Source organism: Castanea sativa, chromosome 1 (genome assembly GCF_040712315.1).
Source record: "Castanea sativa cultivar Marrone di Chiusa Pesio chromosome 1, ASM4071231v1".
Classification (NCBI taxonomy): Eukaryota; Viridiplantae; Streptophyta; class Magnoliopsida; order Fagales; family Fagaceae; genus Castanea; species Castanea sativa.
In genome coordinates this window covers 27,106,592-27,131,655 of record NC_134013.1, presented here as the reverse complement: position 1 = coordinate 27,131,655, position 25,064 = coordinate 27,106,592, and the positions used below count along the sequence as shown (strand labels likewise).

General features: G+C 34.9%; 1 protein-coding gene across 1 annotated transcript; it reads left to right on the top strand.

Moving 5' to 3' along the window:
* The first annotated feature begins 3,815 nt into the window (after positions 1 to 3,815).
* On the top strand, positions 3,816 to 15,476 carry LOC142615668 (ubiquitin carboxyl-terminal hydrolase 9-like). The gene is made up of 14 exons (XM_075788413.1): positions 3,816 to 4,165; positions 4,301 to 4,469; positions 5,824 to 6,063; positions 6,608 to 6,755; positions 9,319 to 9,378; positions 9,488 to 9,583; positions 10,451 to 10,843; positions 10,921 to 11,061; positions 11,619 to 11,789; positions 12,368 to 12,625; positions 12,742 to 12,890; positions 13,769 to 14,323; positions 14,444 to 14,714; positions 14,878 to 15,476. Exons 2-14 carry the CDS (start codon positions 4,318 to 4,320, stop codon positions 15,037 to 15,039), a joined length of 2,796 nt encoding a protein of 931 aa, XP_075644528.1. The 5' UTR covers positions 3,816 to 4,165; positions 4,301 to 4,317; the 3' UTR covers positions 15,040 to 15,476.
* The last annotated feature ends 9,588 nt before the right edge of the window (positions 15,477 to 25,064 follow it).

Sequence of the window (25,064 nt, the reverse complement as noted above, 5' to 3'; positions counted from 1 at the left end):
AATTATATTTGTGTTTAGAATTAATTATTATACCATTTAAGGAAATAATAATGTATTAATATTTTAATGAAAGTATTTATTGAGGAATGACAGTTACTCCCTCCTCTTAAATAATAATGAGTCCCAAAAATTAATTCATGGTGGGACCTATCAATTGTGTGAGAAATTAAAAAAATGTTTGGGAAGTATTGAATAAGTTTCTTTTATTAGTGTGAGGGGTAAAAATTTCTGAACAAACATTTGGATTTTGGGCCTGATCGGTTAGTACCAGTCTATTTTGATTAGGACTTCTAGGCCCACAAGTTAATCTGTACTATAGTAGTCCAAGGAGGAGTGCCTCCTCGGACAGGTCCAACAATGACCCTGGGACTTGCTAAATGGATTAGAGGCAAAATTCTGGAAAAACTGATGGGTAGGAGGGTGATCCAAGCACCATCTAGAAGCAAGGATGTGAGGGAAATATCTAAGGAAAAGGCTGCTACCTCCACATTAAAGACCCTGCATCTACCTCCTTGGCCACATTAATGGGGAAGTGACCTATGAACGGTAGGATTCAGCCTCCCTGCTTTTTTTTGTAAGACTTCAAGAAGGTAGTGGATGAGACAAGTATCCGGGGGGAAGATTTGTATGACACGTGGACGAACCAGTGAAGAATAAATATATATAGAAACGAAAGAGGAAAGAGGGGAGATCGACACTTTCTGCAGAGAGAAAATAGAAACTAAGAGTTGTAAACTTTGGCATAGAAAGCGAATACATATATATAAATCGTCATCGGCTTACGTCCGAAAAGGTCTCTTTATTGTATTCGTTCACCATTTGCATAGATTGTGGCACTTTAGCCTGCTAATCAAACTTCCAACATCCCGAACCTAGATTTCAAATCCATACTCTACAAATTTTATTGCATAAGGCTCATTAGGCCTGAGCCCAACACTTGTTCTTGGGTCTGGGTACAATTGTGCACTTACAATTAGTTTCTTTTTTTTAAAAAGGAAAAAGTTTCTTTTATTAACAAAAAAAAAAGAGAACAAGTGGTTTAATAGAGAATCTTTATATAAATTTATTTAAAAATATGTGTATATATATATATATATATATTAAAAGTATTGAATTAGTTTTCTTTTAACGAAGGGTGTACAAATAACTGAAATAAGAGTTTTTTTTTTTAATTTATGAAAAGTGCTACTTCCATAATATTTTCACATTTTTATAACAAATCATAGTTAGCAAGTAACAACCTGTTACATAGAATTTGTTATTACATGTTTTTAATTTGAATTCATTACTGAAATTACTTTCTTGCCCACTAGTAACAACAAGTAACAACATGCCACATAGAATTTGTTGTAAAAATATTATGAAAATGTTATGAACATAATATTTCCCTTATTTCATAAGATATATTTATAAAATTTTAATTTAAAAAAAGAAGAAGTACTTGAAAAAGTTTCCTTATAATGTGTGGGGAGTAAAAATAAGAGATTTCATAGGAATCCTTATAAAATTTAAATCTATTCTTAAAAAATAAAATTAAAATTTGATTAAAAATTATATATTAAAATTATTGAATAAGTTTCCTTTTAATGAAGGGTGTAGAAATAAGAGGTTTCATAAGAAAATCTTTATAAAATTTAAATTTAATTAACAAGTATAAATTAGAAGTATTGAATAAGTTTCCTATAATGAAGGATGTAATAATAATAGATCTATGAAATCTTTTATAAAATCTATTTTAATTTTTTTTAATTAAAATATATATTAGAAGTATAGAATAAGTTTTTTTCTTGCTTTTTGAGATGCAAAATTACTAATTAAATTTTTGTATTTAAGTTCCTTTAACATTCATTTTTCAATTGATAATATAACTAATCCACTTAATCTTTCTTGTGACATAGTAGGCCTTAAATAAGATTTTGTTAATTTTAATATAGCTAATCTATTTAATCTTTCTTTTCCAAATAAAGATTAATTTATTACATGATTCAATAAATTAGTATCACTATAATACAAATGAGTTGATATGATACATATCAAATTATTAATTGGTATGATAATTTATAATAATTGATAAAGTAAGAAAACGTGTTGTCCTATGATTGTGGGACATTGGGCTGTGTAGCCTGTGCTGCTCTGCTATGCAGTGCGCAACTGTGTAGAAAACATGTTGTCTAGCCTAAATTTAATTTTGTTAACTGAAGTTTGACTTTTTTTGTTTTTTCCCTTTTTAATCTTTTGTATTTTAAGATACAATCGGGCATTTTTAATGCATTTTATTGACTAATAAAAGTACTTAATTTTTTTTAATTAAAATATATAGATAAATATATTATATAGATAATTTTTTTTACAAGTTGAGGCATTCTTTTATTTGGGGCCTTAAACGATTACATCAATTACATCACCTATTAAGTCGGCCCTGGGCAAGATACACATTACTCGTGATGGAAAGTAATTTAATATTCTTGTAATACAATATCATGCTATTATCTCCTCTAATATGAATGATAAATCACATTTTTTTTAGAAACGTGATAAATCACATTATGAATTTAATTAATTAATTAAGCCTATTATCATGTGAGGAAAAAAAGTACCATACCACTGTATTCCCAAATTACTAAATAACTAGCATGTAACTCTATGTATATGTATTGGTACATTTAAAAATAATCACAATTATATGGTTCAAATTAAACCTTTTTTTAGAAGAGATTGAAATTAAACATGGTATTAGCTTACATTTTTTTTGAACCATATATTTCTAAAATATGTAATATAATGGATTCTCATTATGTGTGTATACATATATATACATGATTTAGAATTTAATTAGATTTAGACTCTTTGATTTTTGCATTTAATAATTCACTTGCCACAAAAATTAAAAAATTAGATGGACTCTTTGATTGAAATTCAATTTATAATTTAATTGGATTTGGACTCTTTGATTTTTACACTCAATAATTCACTTGACACAAAAATTTAAAATTAGATAGGACACATGACGCACAATTAGACTCTAATTAAAATTCAATTTGAATTTGATTTTCTCTGACTTTTGGCTATATATATATATTACTCCATCCAAATTGTAGGATGGACATGGGTACATGATAAAGGGCATACTTATGATAATTGACTTAAACCAAAAATTTCCATTAAAAAAAAAAAACTTAAAACCAAAATTTAGAAAAAAAAAACATTTTAAATGGAAATAGTACCAATGTTACTACCTCTATTTTGGCATATAAGAGCATCCGCACGTGCTCCGACAAAAATTTATGTCTATAAGTCTATTTTAGCATAAAATCCAAGTTTTTTTTTTTCTTTTTACATATTCACTTTTCAAAACATCTTACATCTAATTATCTATTTTACATTACATTTCATTAAAAATATTAATATTTCTTGATTTATGTCTATAAGTCTATTTTAGTATAAACGTCTTACATCTAATTATCTATTTTACATTACATTACATTACATTTCATTAAAAATATTAATATTTCTTGATTTTTTAATTGTTTCTCTTTCTACACACAACAACCACCATCTATTTTCTTTTCTCATTATCAAGATACGGAAAAAAAAAAAAAAAGAATAAAAAACTATATGTGGGTAGTTTTTAGACAAAAATTATGTCAATTCTACATTTTTTTTTTAAAAATTATTCACAAACTTATTATAACAGTGTTACAAACACACACGTATTTGATGTACCTTGTGCAAGAAGTTGTGACAAGAAAATTCAAAGAAATTGAGAGGAGTAAAAATGGGTCTATATATTTGGCTTGATATCTCCTCCGATATGCATGTTCCTTTCTTGGAGTCTTTAAAAGTTGAGTGGGTTGAGTTGTACCTGTACCTGTACGTCACTCAAAAGTTAACGCAAACACAACATTTCATTACACATTGTCATTACAACAGGTCGTTGAAAAAGACTGTAATATACATTTCTCTCTCTGTCTCTCTCATGTTCTCAGATCATTGCCCCTAATTTTACAACCCTGCAATCTAGGGTTTCATTCCAAAAATCCTTCTAATTTTCGCAAAATTTGTTCAAATTTTTTGGGGGTTAGTTCTTGCTCTCTCAGCAATTGTTCTAATTTAGGGTTTGGTCAATTCCGTTGATAACTCAATATCAAACTCCTGTTTGATCCAGGTATTTTTTTTTGTCTTTCAAATCTGAATTTTTGGGTTTGTGTTAATTGGATTTTTTGAATGTTGATTTGGGTTTTTGAATTTGAGATCTTTCATCTGAATCTAGATTTTTGTTGGTGTTGAAATTAATGTGTAGGGTTTGTGTGATTGAGCATGACGATTCCTGATTCGGGTTTCATGATGGAAAACGGGTCGAGTTGTTTGCCGTGCCCGCCAGAGGAAGAGAATCGGGTCGTCAAGGATTTGATGAATAAATCAGAGGCTAATTTGAAAGAAGGCAATCTCTACTATGTTATTTCCAATAGGTACTCTTTATATATATATTTTTTTCCAAAAAATTTGGCGGTTTTTGTAACTACCCAATTCCAATTTTTGTGTGGCAGTGCATGTTTGATGTTTGTATCAGGAAAACTATGCTGTGATTGCCATGGGCATAATCCATATTTGTTGTTGATTTTTTTTATAAAAAAAAAAAAAAAAAAAATTGGTTGAGCTAGTTACCAAGAAAATTGTGCATGTTGTAGCATATGAGTTTGGGGGGGGGGGGGGTGCATTGACAGAAGATGGGGTTTTAATGAATCAGTTGAAGATTGATGTGTAGAGTGCTTTAATGGAAGAAGTAAGGTATAGTAAAGGTGATGTTTCTGCTAGTTTTGGGGCTACGGCTTGTTAGGAGCAGATTGTTCTTCTGGGAATTTAGTGAGAGTGTTGTAAGGGTTTAGGGTTGTTTTTGAGGAGAGAAAGGTATAAATAGGCTTTACTATGTTTTAGGTATTTGTGTTTAATGTTTTAGTGGATGAAGTTAGGTAGCAAAGGTGATAATTTTGCTAGTTTTGGGGCTTCTGCTTGTCGGGGGGAGATTGTTCTAAAAATTTGAGTGAGAGTGTTGGAGGGTTTTTGGGTTTGTTTACAAGGAGAGAAAGGTATAATGGGGCTTTACTATGTTCTAGGTATTTTTGTGGAATGTATTAGTGGATGAAGTAAGGTAGCAAAAGTGGTACTTTTCCTAGTTTTGGGGCTTTAGCTTGTTGGGTACAGATTGTTCTTCTAGGAATTGAGGGAGATTATTGAAGGTTTTTGTTTGTTCCCGAGGACAGAAAGGTATAATGGGGCTTCAAGGACATCAGGACATGCTTTTGGCGGCTTGTCTTTGACTAAGGAGCATTGTTTCATGGTTTATATTGTCGCGTGACATTCAATGTGTAGGTGAACCATATGAATCTACGGGTTTTATTGATTATCTTATTTATTTATTTTTTATTTGGTCGTCTGTCGGTGCTTTTTTTGAATTACATTAAAATCCTAAAACATTCTAGTGGACATGTAAAATTTGTTAGGCAATGGCTACTTTTATTTTTGGGATCAAATGTGGGATGTGATTTGGGTTATTGCATGAGTGCCTATACCGTTGACTTAGCAACTGGTTAGTGTCAGTGTTACTAATAACACCCGCTTGGTAGTAACCGTAAGGGATGGCACAATCAGTTGGAAATCACGCCTCATGAGGTGGAGGTCAATGGTTGGGGCCAAAATCTCACTTACCAGGGAAAAAAAGGAAAAAAAAAAAACTCTCTAACTAGCCTTTTGGATTTACTTCTTGTTATTTTAATAATAGAAGACTCATACTTGTAGTTATATCTGAACTTATCTCTACTGTAGGTGGTTTACAAGCTGGCAGAGATATGTTGGTCAAGGCACCGGTGAATATTCGTCTGATTCTCAACATTCGAATGTGGGTCCTTCAAAGATGGCAGAAAGACCTGGACCAATTGATAATTCTGATATAGTTCTAAACAGAAATGATTGTGAGGGCAATGATATAGAGCTTCATAGAACGTTGCAGGAAGGGGTGGACTATGTTCTAGTTCCTCAAGAAGTTTGGGAAAAGCTTTTTGATTGGTAATTTTTACATAATTTTTAAAACTATTTCTTTCGTAAATACTCTTGCTGTTGATTCTGCCTGTAGCTTCTTCAATTCTGTAGTTAATTTTGTAATTTTTAAAACATATATGATATGTTATTTGGAGGAAAAATTGCTGTAATTCTAGGAAGGAGTTACTTATATTTATGTCTTCTGTATGAACCTTGCGGACATGGTTGTGCCTCCTTTGGTGCTTGTCATAAATTATTTAGTTAAAAAATAAAAAAAGAAGTCATGTATAGACACATTGCATCAGTAAACACTATGGGCATGTGTAGAAATGCATCACCACTTGTTGTGTTGTGTCATGTCTGTTCACACTTTTAGGTCTGATATCCAACTGTTATATGTGTTGCTTGTTGAGGTTGATATTGCTTAATTAGGATTGTGGAATTCTATCTTATGGTTGATGTCTCCTTTCAAAATGCTGGCATGAGTTGAATTATAGATCAGATTGTAGGATGTACAACAGTTGGTACACTACATATGATAATAATGTTTTTGATCTTATTTTCTTTTTAGGTATAAAGGAGGACCAGCCTTACCAAGGAAGTTGATTTTACAGGAGGGTGTCAAACACCAACAGTTTAATGTGGAGGTTTATCCATTGTGTCTTAATTTGATTGATTCAAGGGACAACAACCAAACAGTTGTGAGGTTAAGCAAAAAGGTACTATTTTTTTTCTTCCACTTAAAAAAGATTGGATGATATTTTTGCTATATTATACGTTCTTGTTATTATTCTACCTTTAATGCTAATGTTGTATGTTGGTTGCTATATATGAGTTATAGGTTGTCATTTTTAGTTCATTTCTGCAATGCTTTTAAGGTTTGGAATGAAAGATGGTGCATCAACCCTAAGGGGTAGCACAATTGGCTAGTGAGTCAGGGCTATAAATGAGCCTAGCTTTGTTGAGTATTGAATGTTCAAACTTGGCTCGACACCAAATGAAAAATGTTCAAGCTTGGCTCGAGCTTGAAACAAGCTTACAAACTATGTTTGAGCTTGACCTTGTCATATGGTCCAAAAGCTTGAGCTCAGCTCGGCTTAGATTGGCTTGATTTATTAGTCAATCTGAGCTTGAGCTCAATATCAGGCTCAAACTCAAGCTCAATATCAAGTTTTTGAGCTTGAAATCTAATGCAAGTACATTATCAAGCTCATTTAAGTATACTATCAAATTAATTTAGTCATGTGGTCTCAACTTTCAATTAATTAAAGCATTAGTAAGATACGAGTTTATTTTTCAAGTCCATATCAAGCTTATTACCAAGCTCATAAACCAGCCTAAGCTTGGCTTGTTTTTTTATCAAGCTCTATTGTTCTTGAGTTGGGAAGCACATGAGTTGGGAAGCACAGGTGCGGCTCCAGGGGTGCTGCACCTGCGTTTGACATCGCTTGTTCGTGACGATTTTTTTTTTTTTGGTTTCGTTTTGTTTTCTGATTCGGTCCGAAACGGGCCCCGATTTGGTCTGATATGGGCGAAATAAGTTATTAAAAAAGAAAAAAGAAAAAAAGAAGAAATGAATTTGTCAAAACACACTGTTACTCAGCAGTGACCCAACACTTTCCTCTATTTTATTCACTGTTGTAGACAGCCATAGACCCTTATCAGCACTTCTTTTTTTTTTCTTGCATTATTGACAACCACGACCACCTTCTTCTTCTTCTACTTCTTTTCTCGCTCTCTCTGCGTTTCTTTGTAATTTGGTCTGTCCATCCGTATCTTGCTAGGTGGTTATGGTTTTATTTTAATAAAAAAAGAAAGAATTCTCAATAAATGTTATTCAACTACCCTTAACTTTACGGCTTGCACCCAATAGCAAAAGGAAGTTTCAAGAAGCTTTTCTTGAACTCCCTAAACCACACGTGTACTAATGTCTATCACTTTTCAACTTTTAAATATTTTTTCTTTAATAATGAATATAGATAGTCATCGATTAATATTGGGTTTGAGTTAAAGATAATTGGGACTTGGAGTACGAAAATCAATTTAAAGTTTTAAACATAGCTAATAAATTAAATAATTTTTACCAGTAATTTTTAGTGTGTATATATATATAATATAAATAAAAACATATTTAATAATTTATTAATAAATGTTTTTTGCCGCACCTGCACCCTATTTTTAAAAAAAATTGCCGAGTCGCCGCATTGCATCCGAACCCGAATCCGCACCTATGCTTCCTAGTTCTTGAGCCTATTCATGAACAATCTTTTTTGCTTAGGCTCGGCTTGTTTATTAAACAAGCCTAAAATTAAGACTCAAACTTAACAAATAAACATGAACGAGCCTTTTATCGATGCTCGCCTGATATGTTTACGAACAACTTGGTTCCTTTATATCCTTACTAATGACCGCACCCATGAAGTGGGGTCACTATTTTAAACATCCCCCCCCCCCCCCCCCCTTGGGGCCAAAACTTGTTTATAAAAAAAAGGGATGGTGTTTCTGCCTCAATGTAACACTTTGATGGCCTTCTACTTTTATTTAAAATAATAATTTAAAATATTGTTAATTTTTTCCAAGCTTAAGTACACATTACATTTAGTGGTTTCTTCCTTAGATATTTATAGTGTTTTCCTGGTTTTGTATATGTGGGTTGTGACTCTGTTCTCAGTGCAAATGCTGTAAATCTTTTCTTTTGCACTTAATCATGTGTTGACCTTTTATTTGAAATTGATTGCTTATTTAAATCAGTTCAAGATGGATTTAAATTATGAGGTCAAGATTTGGTTATGAATAATTATTGGAAAGGATTTGCTTTGCCTCTCCCCCACATTACATCATATAAATATTAATTTAAGTTGATTTATTTGTTAAGTTCTGTGGCCTAGTAATTCTTGAGATTGTATCACCATAGGCCTTGGACAGTTTCTCCTAGTGAGCCATCATTGTATGCCTTCTTGGTTATATAGGAAAAAGTGGTAGAAAATGGAAGTTTCCTACATAGCAATTCGCTCAAATGTGTGTTTTCTTCAATTACGCTGTTAACATGAGCCTTTTTGTTTGTCTATTGTGGCAAATTTGAGACTCCGATGGACCTTCTAGAATTTATAACTGAAGGGGTGTTTATTGGTTCATAGACAAACCTTTGGTTTATGGGATCCTTTAGGGTATTCTATTCTTTGAATAATTTCCATTTATGGCTATTATGGTCAATGGAGCCTTTGCATGATGTCATTGTCTAGTTATTAACTGTGCAAGTTTTGCCTCATTTATTTGTTTCAGGCTTCAATACAGGAGCTTTATGAAAGGGTGTGTGCACTTAAAGGAATAGGGCAAGAAAAGGTGCTCCTGTTTTTTGGTTTTTATCATTTGGGTATGGTTTTTTTTTTCTTTGAGTTAATGTAAACTTAAATTCTCTGTCATTTTCCTTTGGTTATTGCTTATTTAACAGGCTCGTCTGTGGGATTACTTCAATAAGCGAAAACACGCATCATTAAACATTTCAAACCAAACTCTGGAGGAACTGAACTTGCAGATGGATCAAGAAGTGAGTACCCTAGTAATATATCGTCTTATGGACTATGGGCCCTAAATAAAAGCATTCTCTCTCTCTCTCTCTGCTTGGTGGTGTGAAATTTCACAGGATTTTTTTGTAATAATATAATTTTTGTACTAGGTTTTTTTTTTTTCTAATAAAATTTTTTGTTACTTATCCAAAATACACACACACACACACACACATATATATATATATATATATATTCGGCAGCTTGGCTGCAATGATTAGTTGTGTTGACTCATATGCTAGTTTTTTAGTATGTGTTGTCTTCAATTGCTTAATAAGTGGGACATTGCACAAATTGTTGTGACAATTAAGCAAGTTGTTTGCTGTCATTTTTTTTTTTTTTTCTGAACTTTAGTTGCATAGGAAGTGTAAACATTGCACGAGGTTAAGAAACATTTTTATCAGTAGTTTTTATTTATTTATAAGTTACTCAGCCAATAGGCTGTGAACCCACAACTTCTCCCTCCACCATCTTCTTATTTGGGGAAGCTATTCTATTTGGGCTAGAGCTCATTAGGGAAATAATATAAAGTGGTTAGACAAAGTTAAATGGGTATATCCACAAGAGGAAGGAAAAGAGATGAATGTGATTCTGTGAAGAAATGCAGTCAAACTCTTGGAAATGGTAATCTTCTTATTATTGATGATATCACATTATTCTAGTAGAAATGTGCTGTCCTATTGTTAAAAGCATGCACATTATCTCTTGGGCATGTAAGTTTCATATGTTTGTATTTCCTCATTGCCAGGTGTTTCATTCTTTTTTTATGAAGATCTCCAATATTTTGTTTTTGGTGTTTGGTTTTGATTAAACCGTAGATGCATTGTTGATGCATCCTTTTTCCACAGATCCTTCTGGAGGTGCAAGATGGACATTATGCTCCTCGATTTAGCATGGATTCTACAGGAAATGAGCTGGCTTTGGTACCCCTAGTAGAACCTTCAAGGTCACCCATGACAATTGCGGGGGGGCCAACCATGTCAAATGGGCATTCAACCAGTTATGGCCTTAATTTGTACAAGGGAAGTGCTGTGAACTCAACATCCAGTGATATAGATGATAGATATGATAACAATTTGAGAAAAGGAGAGAGGGGAGGATTGGCAGGATTGCAGAATCTTGGAAATACTTGCTTTATGAATAGTGCCCTTCAATGTTTAGTCCACACCCCTCCTCTTGTTGAGTACTTCTTGCAAGATTACTCTGAGGAGATCAACACAGAAAATCCACTAGGAATGCATGTAGGTCACTTATTCCTATCTATTTTTTACCATCTTCTTGTTTCCAATGGATTTTCTTAACTTGTCTTGCTCTGCAGGGTGAGCTTGCACTTGCATTTGGTGAGTTATTGAGAAAATTGTGGTCCTCAGGGCGAACTACAATTGCTCCGCGTGCATTTAAGGGGAAACTTGCTCGATTTGCTCCGCAATTTAGTGGTTATAATCAGCATGATTCTCAAGTTAGTTCTGCGAACTTTCCATTTACTTTACTTTTCTACAATGTCTGTACGTTGATTTATCCATGTGATGCTACTGTCTCTTCATGACTGTATAATTATTGAAAAGAAAATAATGACCAATCTGAGGTAAAATCTTAGAACAATGCAATAAAGAATATTCATATAGCTTCTAAACTTTTCTTTTGATCAGGTACTGCTCTTGAATCTAGGTCTTATAATTATTCAGTGAAGAGCTCATTCTATGTACAATCTTCTTTATTCTTTCAATCTGATGAACGTGATTCTTTCTAATGATATTCTGCTTATCTCTATCTGATATTTATCAAGGATATCATTGCATTAGCAATCATGTGTTGTCTTTTATGACAGCGTAGATGTTAGGACCTGACCCATTGTGTCTTGGATCTTTAGTGTTGTTACTTTTGTTTATTGTTTACTGCCTGTCACATTGGATGTTAAGAAGCCATTTGGAGTTCCTGTTGCTTAATTTTTGGTTATTGTTCATATCTTCCATAACCTTCATGCTTGCTCCAAATGACAAGATTTATTCCCTGTAGGAACTTCTTGCCTTCTTGCTAGATGGGCTGCATGAAGACTTGAATCGTGTTAAAAGAAAGCCTTACATTGAAACTAAGGATTCAGATGGTCAACCTGATGAGGAAGTTGCGGATGAGTGTTGGAAATATCACAAGGCCCGGAATGATTCAGTGATTGTGGATGTTTGCCAAGTAAGAAATTCTTTCTGATGTCTGCTTGTTGTTTCAAAGAAGTTTGTGTATATTGTGGTTGCCATGTGATTTTCTTGAGATAATTTAGATTTTTAAAATCACAGAGATGTGGTAATTAGAACCTTGTTGAAGCAGCCAGGCCCAGTATGAACTACCACGTCTAAACATTGTGCTTATCTTTGCTATTAAGCGTGGCCTAAATATAAGTACTGATAGATATTCTTATTAAAATTATTATTGAGTATGTTGGGTGTTCTTATTTTATTATTTGTATGTGTAAATAACCTTGGTTTGAATAATCAATGGCAAATTTATCTATACAGGAAGCAACTCTGGCTTTAAGTGTTTAGCTCAGCTTTTCATTGTACTAGACATTATTTATATAGTGTCTTGTATGATTTGTCATAGTGCTTGTTTACCTTTGTTCTTCTCATTGACTTTAATAGAACAAAGCTTAAAAGTTTTAATTTTTTATAGCATAGTGCAACCTTAGGACATAGGTTTTATTTTTGCCTAGACATTTTTAGAGACTGTAAAGTAATGCCTAACAATCTGAGTATGGTGATAAAATTTCACAGGGTCAATACAAGTCAACGCTGGTTTGCCCAGTTTGCGGCAAAATCTCAATTACTTTTGACCCCTTTATGTATCTATCATTGCCACTGCCTTCAACTGTCATGCGGACAATGACAGTAACCATGATATATGGTGATGGGAGTGTTCTTCCGATGCCTTACACTGTGACTGTGCCTAAACATGGTTGCTGTAAAGATCTTAGCCAGGCATTGGGTATTCAATGCTGCTTGAGGGATGATGAAAGTCTTCTACTTGCGGAGGTAAACATGTGTTTCACTTATTCTGATCCTTACTTACCAAAAAAGAAGGGGGGTGGGGTGCATTTTCACCTATGATATAATTCTTGTGACTGATGGACTTGATTTTGATTTTCCAGGTTTATGAACATCGGATCCATCGGTATTTGGGAATCCCTTTGGAACCATTGGCTTCAATAAAAGATGATGAGCATATTGTGGCCTACCGACTTCCCAAAAAGGGGACAGGACAAATAAAACTAGAAATTATTCTTCGAGTGCAGGAGAAGTAAGCTTGCTTCCTTTAATCTCTGGCCATTCAGTTTTCCATCTGGTAATTGCACATTATGTGACTTTGTGATTGGCACATCGTTTGTGTGAGGACCCAGCACCAGAGATTTTTTTGTTTCACTTATAGAATGAGGCCCCATTAGAAAGAAGACAAAATTAATTTAAAATTTTTTGTTGACAAGGATGATGCATGGGAATAGTATTGTTTTAAAATTGATCTGTATGAATTATCATTAGTTTCTCCAGTCATCTCTCTGTTGCCATTCTGATCAGGTATATAAGGACTTTAATTCTTGCACTAGCTTTATGCATATTTTCATACTTGATATCTTCAAAATGACCCTGGTGCATTTATTTTAATTGGTGGCTGCATGCACGGGTATAATATTGTTTTACAATTGATCTGTATGAATGACCATTAGTTTCTCCAGTTATTTCTCTGTTGCCATTCTGATCAGGTATATAAGGACTTCAATTCTTGTACTAGCTTTATGCATATTTTCTTACTTGATATCTTCAAAATGACCCTGTTGCATTTGTTTTAATTGGTGGCTACATCTTATGATGATGTATGGGAATGTTAGTAACCTTTTTTCTTTAAAGTTAGGCATTTGCTTTGCATATGCTGAAACTTAATTTTGATAAACAAGTTTTGTGCTTTTGTATGTGACTTGTACTACACAATCTCTGCTCTAGTTAACCAATGTGTGTTTTTAGAGGGAGAGAGAGGAGCTGCCTTGTCTGTAGAGGACTAATCGCCTCTTTAGAGGACTAATTCTCTAGTTGTTGAATCATGTGTTGATTGAGCTTTTCATTCTTGATTCCCTATAATTTTTTGGATCAACTTTTCTAAATAAAAGTCTATTGGCTGTGCAGATGTACCCCAGACAATCTAAAGGGTGGTGTTAGGAAGCTTTTTGGAACACCTCTGGTGACTTATTTGGGAGAGGATGCTCTAAATGGAACTGATATTAGTATAGTTGTTTCTAAAATGCTATCGCCTTTGAGAAGAACATATTCTTCTTTGACGAAGCCTCATAGCAGTAAGGAAAATGGATTTGTTTCAGAAGCTATTGATGAACCATCAGACAGCTTCCATGCTCAATCTGGACCAGGAGACCAATCAATGAACAACTCGGAACTAGAGGAAACATCCAGCCAGGAGTTATCCTCCCAGCTCTTTTTAACTAATGGAAGTTGTTTGAGCTTCAAGCCAATTGAAAAGGATTATCTCACAAAATCCAATCAACTTGTTAAGGTTTTTCTTGACTGGAGTGATAAAGAACATGAAATATATGATTCCAGCTACCTCAAGGATCTTCCCGAGGTTCACAAGTTCAGTGCAAAGAAAACCCGGCAGGAAGCCATCTCTTTGTTTTCATGCTTGGAGGCATTTTTGACAGAAGAACCTCTAGGGCCTGATGACATGTGGTAGAGTACTTTTTGATCTTTTAAATGGCTTTTTGACAAGATTATTAGGAAAGTTTTATCTGTCCACTTCATATTTGGCATTATTCATGCCTTATCCTATATTTAAAATTTTAAATGCAGGTATTGCCCAAGGTGCAAGGAACATAGACAAGCGACCAAAAAACTTGATTTGTGGACATTGCCAGATATTCTTGTTGTTCACTTGAAACGATTCTCATACAGCAGATACCTAAAGAACAAACTTGACACTTTTGTGAATTTTCCCGTTCGCAATCTCGATTTGAGCAAATATGTGAAAAGCAAGGATGGGCAATCTCAGGTGTATGATCTATATGCCATCAGCAACCATTATGGTGGTCTTGGTGGTGGGCACTACACTGCATATGCCAAGGTAAAGGAAATAGATAAAAATCAGATTGTGTTGATATGTTGAATCTTAAGTGGGGAGATAGTGAGATACAATAGGACTGTCATCTCTGATTTTGCTCATATATTGAATATTTTGAGACTGGTTTCTTTAAAGATCTTATGCCATGACTTTGCCAATCATGCAGTTAATCGATGAGAACAGATGGTATGATTTTGATGATAGTCGTGTTTCTCCGGTTGGTGAAAGTGATATCAAGACTTCTGCTGCTTATTTATTATTCTATCAAAGAGTTAAAGGCGAACCAAGGGCAGGAGCAGGAGAGACATCAGAAGTTCGCATGGGTTGAAGGCTATGATCGGGTTCATTCTGTTGTTTCATGGCTTTTGAGCTTCCTTCCACAAGGCGTAGCTGATTTTGTTAAGGCATTTTAAGTCGACAGAATGATGATTTTTGCTTAGCCCAGCATAAACCTGGGATGCAACGGCTTTAAGATACAGATCTCTGCTGAGTTTGGCATGGACATAACCAAAATTTGAGGGCGTGGTTTTAGAACCTAGCTGGTGGTTGTAGGGATAGTTCCATTTATTAATATTTTTTATATAGAAAATTTGGCTGGCTATTCTGCAGCCTATAGTTTCCTCCATGCTTTGTGCAATGTGGGTTATGAAGGGGGGCTGTAGTCAATTCTTGTCATCCCCTTTTGTTTTCCTAAATGTCCTTATATTTGATCTCAGCTACTCTGGTAGTTATTCTAATGAAAATCATTGTCATTATTCTCGTTCATTAAGTATGGAGTTAATGTTATAAACACATGATCCAAGAAGGGGGAAATACACACACACACACACACACACACACATATATATATAGAAACATTAGCTTATATCAACAAAAGATAAATGACATAAACATGATGCAAATTAGGAATGACCAAAACATTAAAAGATACTATACTTGGATGACCAAGCATCAAAAGTATGTTAGCATGCAACAAAGATGTTGTGACATAAAAAGGGAAACTTTAAGATTAAAATGTCATCCATTAAGCAAAAAGGCCAACCTTTTATGACAAAAATGCGAACATATAGCTTACTACATTTATTTCTATGCAAAGGTTAACTTTTTCAAGTAAAAGTGAGCTTTAGTTACAGGATGCAAATTTTAAGAGATGACATAAATGTAAGCATCAAAGAAAAAAGCTTTATTTAAAAGATGCAACTTTTATAAACATAAAAGAGATAAGACTAAAAAAGGTGCAACCTTTGATGAAAATAAGAAAACTAAGACATGAAGGATGCAATCTTTACACTAAAAAAAATGCATTCTTTCAAGTAGATGAACAAACTTTCGATGCCAAAATTGCAAAAAAGGATGCAACTTTAACCTCAAAGATGGAAGCTTTGATACAAAAAGAGAGAGACTTTCCTATGCAAAAATGCTATATCTCATATTCCATGATAAGAGAATGAAGCTTTAACATTAACACTACATTTTAAATGAAAAGGCTTAAGCTTTATACTAAGGATTAAGCCTTAGGATGAAAAATGTAGTATTGATGTTCAAGAAATGATAACTAGGCTTGAAAGCTAGAAGCTTTCACACAAGAAACAAACTTTGATGATAAAAATTGAACCTTTTAAACCCAAACACCATTTTTGACATAAAGCTTCAAACTTTAAACATGGTAATGACATGGTAAAGCATTTAAACATAGGACATGCATTCAACTGTTGAAAATAGAGACAAACATGAACATGGCATGTGATGAGCAAATAAATATCATGGATATAAAATATTAGACTAACCAGCATAAAATAAAATAAAAAATCAAAGCTTAACATCAATAAACAAGGAAAGATGAAACTTTTAAGCTAAAGAATATGGAAGCATCATTATACAAACACAAAAAATGTTAAACAAACAAAGCAAAGGAATGATAAATATTAAAAAGGCTTAGAGATTATAGCCTCCACTAGCTTAGATTTGATCAAAAATGGAGGAAAATAAAAATTTTATAGAGGTTTGGAGGGCTGTCCAAAGGCTCTGGAAGTCCAAGGATCAAAAGTACAAAAACCTATTATCCTACCTCTTATTACTGGTTAGTACTGGGGTTCTATAGCCCCTTTCTTAACGTCAAAATAGGCCAGGGTTCGTCTATTTCGTGTTGTTCGTATGCGGAATGGGAGGGGAGAGCTGAGCTTTTAATTTGAACAATTTGGACCACCAGTGCAACCTAATGCTATGTAAGTATGTACTCTGCACAACAGCTCTAGCCCTTTCCAGTTTTACTTATTTTGGGGTACCGATTTTGCACACTGATTTGAAGGCCTTGCCAAATTCTAATTTGGATGATCTTGGTTTCCACAGAAATATTTTACGTTGTACTTTCGATAGGTACCGGCCTCGAGTCATTTGGAGCACCGTACTAAAAGTTATTACCCTCCAAAGTTGGCTGTTCGCAATGATTTCCATGACTTTGGTCAATCTTCTCGACTTGATATCTCTCAATTCGCACGTCTTTTTGTCGAGTTGTTTGTTTCGGGACGTTGAGAAATACTTCTAGTCTTGGAAAGCATGTGCTTTTTGGGTCCAATTTCCCTGTGTAATTAAGAGTTTAAGCGCAAAGTTAGTACCAAAATGCAATATTTATGGGTTTTCTTAATTTTGGCCTATTTTCCCGTCAAATCTTTTTGGACTTCCCAACCTTTGTTTTGATCAAACTAGGTGTAATTGGAAAGCTTATGAGACATGTTTTTATAAATTCTTTCTTTTATGTCCCACCTTCAAATTGAGTAAGCTTGATGCTTTAGAAAAAGGGGTAAAAAACAAGGTTTTATGATTAAGGTAATTATTGGGTTTTTCAATAAATTCATTTTATAAGAAAATAATTTTAGCAAATTGAGCACACTAAATTAAAATTCATCAAAAGATATTTCCAATGATACCTCGTTTGGGCAACTCTGAGGTCTTTTGATTATGATTTGATAAAATCAAGTTATAATTAAATTTAAATGACACGTTGCCAAAATTGATTGACAAACACTTTTTTTTTTCTTTTTTTTTTTTTTGCAATATATTGCTTGTTTTAAATCCAAGCTGAGCCTGTGAACTGTAAAACTGAAGGGAATTAAATTATCTACGACATAGACTAAAAATTATATCAGTTAGATCATTTTTAGTCAAAATAAGGGTCAAATATGGGCTAATTGCAATTAAACTTAATCAAACTCTAGAACCATGCTTGAAAACATTAATCTTGACATAAAAACATGAAATTTATCATTTGGGTAAAAATTTGATTTAGTTTTATTGGCAGTCAACTCGGTCAAAAATGGGCCAACAAGGGTATTTTGACTTTAAACGTGGAAAACAAGATAATCTAGTAATCTACCATCCAACTAGGATAAATTCCAAAATTTTAAGCTTTCCCTTAATCCATTATTAAAATAATAATTTTTATAATTTTTAGAAAGAGATGGGATTTTGGCATGCAAAACAAGGACAAAAGTACAATATCAACAATATTAATAGAAGAAATTTTGTTATGGTTACTAACTTAATAGTTAAAATTGTTAGCATTGACACTAAGTGCCTGTTTGTTTCAGCTTTCCCAACCCAAAAGGCACGTTTTGAAACCATAAACATATTATGTGCGTTTGGTGTGTCTAAAAAAGCAACTTTTTAGAAAAAGTTACGTTTTCAAATTGTGAAGAGAACGTGCGTTGATATTATGGAGCTGTTCAGAGCAAATTGGAAAAGCCCGCGCACGTTGATTTATGTATCAGTTGGACTGAGTGTGTAGTTACCAAATTGCCCTTCACATTTGATTAAAAATCTAACTTTAGCCTTTGGCGAAGCCTCACTGCGAGAAGGAAATTGTGACTCACAAAAATCACTTTGTTGAAGTGTGGGTATTGGGTACTGCCAGTAATATGTGAAACACAGAGTCAAAGTCGCAAGAGAAAATGGAGAAAGGAAGAAAGAAAATAAAAAAAGAAAGAGGAAGAAAGAGGCTCTGTGTGGAATGTTCTGGAGTGTGAAGGAAGTGGTAGGGAAAAAAGAGGAAAGAAGGAAAAAAAAAAAGAAAAAAGTCAAGGTACGTGTGTGGAGGAGAAAAAAAGAGGGAAAAAAAAGAAGGAAATACAGATGAAAAGAAAAATAAAATAAATAAAGGAAAAATAAAATAAAGAATAAGAAATTAAAATTGAGAAATACTATCACAATATTTTTACAGTACTTTCACAATAAATCTTAAGTGGTAGGTTATTATTAGTTAATATTGGTAAGAAAAAATAATTTTTTTAGAAAGAGAAAAATAATTTTAATAGTATGTTTAAATTAAAAACAAAACCAATTATCACAATATTTTCACAATAAATCTTAATTTGTAGGTTATTATTAGCTAATATTAGTGATAAAAAAAATTTAGAAAGAGAAAAAAATAATTGTAATAGTACGTTCAAATTAAAATCAGTAAAAGCTGAGTGTTTGGTAAACACTCAGTAAAATTATTGTAATATTACAATCAGTATCAATTGTAATAGTACGTTCAAATTAAAATCAGTATTAATTACTAAACTCATCTGTGGTTTGGCCTGAAATCACTTTGCCTACCCGTAGTTTAAAAAGTGTCACTTTACCCACCTAAGGTATGTTCCGTTTTTTTTCGGTAACCCACCTCTGTTAAAATCAGAGGTAAATAGGTATTTTTGCTCAAATTTTATGTCTCTCTTCTCCCAAAACAAAAAATAGCACAAAAATACAAGAGAAACAAGATCAAAAGGGAGGGTTTTGTGAAAATTAACATTTGGACCCTATATTCAAAACTCCTAATTTCACCTCTCCCTGTATTCAAAACTCTTATTAGAGCATCCACATCAATATGTGCAAAAATTTTTCCATTTTGCACATCTAAAACCTACTTTTTCTATTTTACACACCTAGTTTTACAAAACACTTACAACAGTTTGTCTATTATACACATTTATTCAAATAAAATATTCATTTCTTTAACACTGTGAACAGTAACCGTGAGAGTGAGGTGAGAAAGGAAATGACAAAAAGAGAGCGAGGAGAGAAAAAAAAAGAATAAAAAAATTATTTACACGGTGAACAGTAACCGTGTATATATGTACGGTTACTGTTCATTTACAAGACCATTGTATATATTTAGACATTTTTACAAAGACTGATGTGGGGGGTTTTTGGGTTAAAATGTCTAAAATTGAGCACTTTTTGTATTTTAGAAGACTATCCACGAGCTGGTGTGGTTGCTTATATTCGAACCCTATATTCTAAAGACCACCTCTGTTTTCACCTCTCCCTTCACAGAGGACCCTATATTTGAATCATCGCTGCTTGAGCATGAGGTTCCTTTTAGAGACTGACATTGGGGTGAAAAGCATGAAACTTCTTTGTACGTTCTTGACCTTGTAGGATCAAAAAGTAGAGCTGTTTGCTTGTAGAAGCCATTGCAAGGCTTGCACTGTAGCCAAATCAAATCACTACCAGTATCAGCAATGCCTAGGATTTGGACTGGTGGTGTACCAACAGAGTATTTCAAGAGGTATTCACCTCCATTTGAGATTATATTTGCTTGAGCTGCATTGGTAGAGAGTGAAGAAGTTGGCTTAAAATGATTGACACGGTTAATGGAACGACACAAAGCCTTGGCTATGCGTTGTGAAGGAGTTTCTGAAGGATCATAGAAGGGAGTGTTTGGAGAGTCACGGTGGATTAGATCTGGGTAGGTAGATCTGGGTTTTTTGGAGACAGTATTAAATTTTTTTTTAAAACCCAAAAAAGGAAAGATAAAGAAATAAAATTACAAAGTGGCAATATTTGATCAAAGATTTTTGGACCTATACCTCTCAACTCTCTCATCAATCCACTCCCTTATATCCTTCAACACAAGTTCACATTCTCATCTGGCTCCCCTTTAATCAACGAATGGTACATCCCATCATAGAGCTTTAAACTCTTATCCTCACTCGCCGAAGAGGAAAGCTGGGAAGAGTTTATACGGCTCACTGTTGCGGATGTGGAGGAAGAAAGATAGGGAACTTCCGGCGATTTTCTCCATGTCGCCTAGGTAGCAGCGGAGGCTGTCGGATTTGCCGTGGCTGAGGAGATTGGCGGCGAAGACGGCGTAGCCATAGGAGATCTGGGTAGGTAGGTCTGAATTTTATTTTCTTTTGGGTATGTTCTTCATGTTCAAGATTTATGTGAATTGAGAGAGAGCCCAATACCACTTTTTGATCTTGTTTCTCTTGCATTTTTGTGCTATTTTTTGTTTGGGGAGGAGAGAAATATAAAATTTGAGCAAAAATACATATTTACCTTTGATTTTAACAAAGGTGGGTTACGAAAAACAAACGGAATGTACCTCAGGTGGGTAAAGTGACACTTTTTAAACCACGGGTAGGCAAAGTGATTACGGGTCAAATTACAGGTGGGTTTAGTGTAATTACCCCATATATATATACACACACTATTAATAACAAGATTCTCTATTTAGGTTTCATTATTTTGTGTACTAAAATATCCTTACACAAATTCTTAAACTCTCTAAAATATCCATATCTTTTAGTTAAATAATTTTAAATTTGAAAACACAAATTGGTTAAAAGAGTAATATACTATTTTTAAAAATTTGCTAAGTTTTAGGCTTTCAAACTTTTATCAATTTCTACGTAGAGAAAGATCCTAAAAATTAGGATACTATCTTTATCTCACTTTTAAATATTATTTCACTAAATCAAAAAAGAAAAAGAAAAAAAAGAGCCTAATCCAATGCACAAAGCGTGTGTGATGAGTCTAGTGTTTGATTTGATATGATGGATTTAATTGCAATTTCATATATATATATATATATATATATATATATATATATATATATATATATATATCAAACTAATTTTTACCAAGGACTAAATAATATAATCCAAAGTATTTGACAAGAAAATATTAAAACAAAACAAAATGTTTTAATATGATAGGGGCATTTTTGGAAATATAATATTATGTGTGGCACGGAGCGGTAGCCTAAATACGTCCTTAACCCACCCTAGGGTGCGGGAAAAAAACATTCTTTCCCATCTAGGGTGGAGGTATATTTGGACCAAGGGGGGCTATAGCCCCCAGAATTTTTTTTTTAAATAGTTTTAGTATATGTACAAAATTTTTTAGCGAAAAAACTAACTCAAAGAATTTTAAATATAAGATAATCACTTGATTTAGATGTGTTCAATATAACAACTTGCTTGTTTGGTTTTTAGAACTTAAAGATGAAAGTTTGAGATTTTGGGTTTTGAGTGATGTGCTTCATTTTCACCTAAAGGATTGTTTGACACTTCGACTACTTGTTAACCCCGATACCTACTTAAACACGAGTAAATGACTCCAATCTTAAATATCACATTGTAGATGCTCATTTTTTTTAGAAGTCCAGCAGGAGGAGAAAGCCCAAAGACATGGGTAGAAAAAGTGGGATGGAAATACTATTGAGCCCAAGTGGTAGGAATAATGGATTACGGGTCCATAAAGCAAACAAATGGACCCTGAAGAAGTAAATGGGCCTAAGAGGGCTCGGAAAGAAAGAAATAACAAACCCATGGGCATTATGGGTGTAGAAAAGTGAGAATGGGCCACAACTGTCATAGTAGGCCCAAAGCAATGTAAGTAAAGAGAGTAAGGAGCAATAGAGGATCCATAAGCCCTAAAGATGAAGTATGAAGCACTTGGGCCAAGGAAGCCCAAGGAGTTAGTAAAAGCCCATGGGAAGCAGAAAACTGAAAAGGGCCAAGGATGTCCCAAAAAAGTAAACGGGCCAAGAATGCCCAAAGGGAAGTGGTAAAAGGCCCAATGAGTTTATTGGGTCATCAGAGAAAGAATGAACAGTAAAGCCCGAAGAGGCCCAACAGCCCTGGGTCAAGCAAACTTTACGGCAGGCATAACAGAATGATGTGGCAAGAAGCAAATAGCAAGGCTGAGAATAAAGCACGAAAAAACCCACGATCGAGCAAGGCCTTGCCCCTAAGGAAGCAAGCCATAAATGAAAAGTCAGGAAAAGCAGCCCAAGCCATAAGAGGTTAAGGACGAATGACAGACTGGGCAGACGGACCTTCAGATCGCGGCAAACGCGTGAGCAGCATGTAGATTTTGGACGAACATGGAAGATAGGCACGCGCAAGGCCTAGACACCACCAGCCTGTACCCAGCCAATACAGGAAGTGGTAAGTCATGGGTCAGAGGTAAGAGGGCATGATTTGGCGGTGGGGAGGGGGAAAACCTATTTTCGTATTTCCTGCTCAGGCCCATTTGGAGGCAGTGTCCTGTTGGGATGACATACCTCCTAAGGAGGCAAAGCTGAGTTGGAACCACTAGGTGCATGCCATGAGGGACAGAGAGAAAGAGAGTACTTACACCATGGCAGGTAAGGATGCCACGACAAGCAAATAAACAAAAGAGTCTTCTTTATCTGGTAAGGTGGAATGGCGCGGCCAGTACAGGTAAGTGGCGCTGGCTAGGTGACTGACTAGTCAGTAATGGTCGGCAAGGACGCCTGCACCAGAAAAAAACGGTTAAGGACTAAAATGGTAAAAGACAGCCACGACTGGCATTATATAAGGAGCTCTTGCTATGCACGGCGGGGGCAGAACAACCTTTAGGGAGAGAATCATGATAACTAGGAAAAAACATTAAAAGATAAAAATGAGGAAAAAAGAAAAGGAAAGAATTGAAGAGAATAGAAAGAAGAGTAAAAACGGAGAGAACAAAGTGGCAGGCATGCACCGAATAGGTTGATCTCCCTCTCCCTCTCCCTCTCCCTCTCCGACCCATGTTCTTTGCTAACGGCAAGGGACCTCTTTAACTACAATTCATTCAGGCCCGCCCCTTCAAAACAGTTAATTTCTCCCATAGAGAGATTAGTCGCATTGAAGAGATGGTTCCCCATCTTGACTTAGACCCAGCAACATAACTTGATACGGCAGACTGACACTTTCTCTTTTTAGTAAGCTATATGCTATTCATTTAATACTTATCCTTTGTTGCTGTTTCATAAAACGGACATTCATTATCCAAGCCCATTATTCACTTTTGTCTGAATCGTAAAAGAATTTTTATTATTGTCTTTATTGTATCTGCCTGCCGTAGCTATTGTAACAACTTTGCCTGCCATGGGCATGTGATAAAGACCGGGCAGACAACGGCATTCGTTTGCGCACAAGCCGGATCAAGAAGGGTTGCTATTGAACCGGTCCCAACTTCCTAATCCAGAAAGCTTTGGGCCTAGTGCAGCAGGAGGCGGCCCAGCCCAACATTCGCAAAAAAAAGGCCTGCGAGAACGGGTGAGGAAGAAAAGAGGAAAAGAGGAGGCGGCCCAGCCCAACATTTGCACACGAGGCAAGCAAATTGAAACACGCAATGAACGAGTGAGGAAGAAAAGAGGAAAAGAGGAACTCACCAAGGCCTGCGAGAGTAGGGGCTGTAGGAATGGCAAAAACAGGTGCTACAGGTGCGGCAGGAGAAGTAACTGCGGGCATGTTTTTGTCTGTTGCAACCTCTAGTTCCTCAGAGGTCTCTACAATTAATAAAAAAAAAAGGCATTTAAAATAAAGGGAGATCGCAGTAGGGAGAGTGTCACTGATATATATAAAGGAAAGATAGCAAAAAAAAAAAAAAGAGGGGGAAGAGAAATTTGGCAACACATAGATATACATACCTATGAATTCAACTCCGTGCCCAAAGCTTTCTTTTTCTCCTTCAGATTCGGAAACCCTCTTTTTCTTGGCAAGTTCATCATCAAGATCCTCAAGAACATCCTCAAACTCTTCAGAGGACAAGTCCACATCAGGACCGCATGTGGCAGAACTAGGAATGGAGGAAGGGGTAACCACTAAGAAGGAGTCATCCTTCACGGCCTGGGATAGAGATGCGAAAGGGTCACTAGTGGAGATAATAAGGGGTGTGACCGGAGAAACAGTCTCGGCCTGAACAGCAGCAACAGGAATGGCCCCTTCTTGGGAAGTGGGTGTCGAGGCATGGATGGAAATAGTCTCACTAACCCCTTTAGTAGGAACTCCCTGTGGAGCAGCAGGAGTAGCAGGAGTCGCAGTAGGGAACACCACATCCGCCCCGTCAAAGAAACCGCCCATTGGGTACCCATAGAGGCAGGAATCTCTTCAACCGTAGGGCGATATACAGAGATGGGTTCAAGTTCGGCCTGAGAAAACAAAAGACGAAGGTTAATGACATGTATAAAAAAAAAAGGAAGAGAAAAGGGAAGAAGGAGGCATACTTCAAACTTAGTCTCATCGAGCGGAATAAGATGGGTAGCAGACGAGTCCTCCCTGTACTTTGACTACAAAA

What these genes read in the sequence shown, in the direction of transcription:
- LOC142615668 (XM_075788413.1), top strand. Translation starts at nt 4,318, where the DNA reads ATGACGATTCCTGATTCGGGTTTCATGATGGAAAACGGGTCGAGTTGT. An exon ending in TACTATGTTATTTCCAATAG is followed by an intron (nt 4,470 to 5,823) that starts GTACTCTTTATA and finishes TCTCTACTGTAG; the next exon opens with GTGGTTTACAAGCTGGCAGA. An exon ending in ACTACACTGCATATGCCAAG is followed by an intron (nt 14,715 to 14,877) that starts GTAAAGGAAATA and finishes CCAATCATGCAG; the next exon opens with TTAATCGATGAGAACAGATG.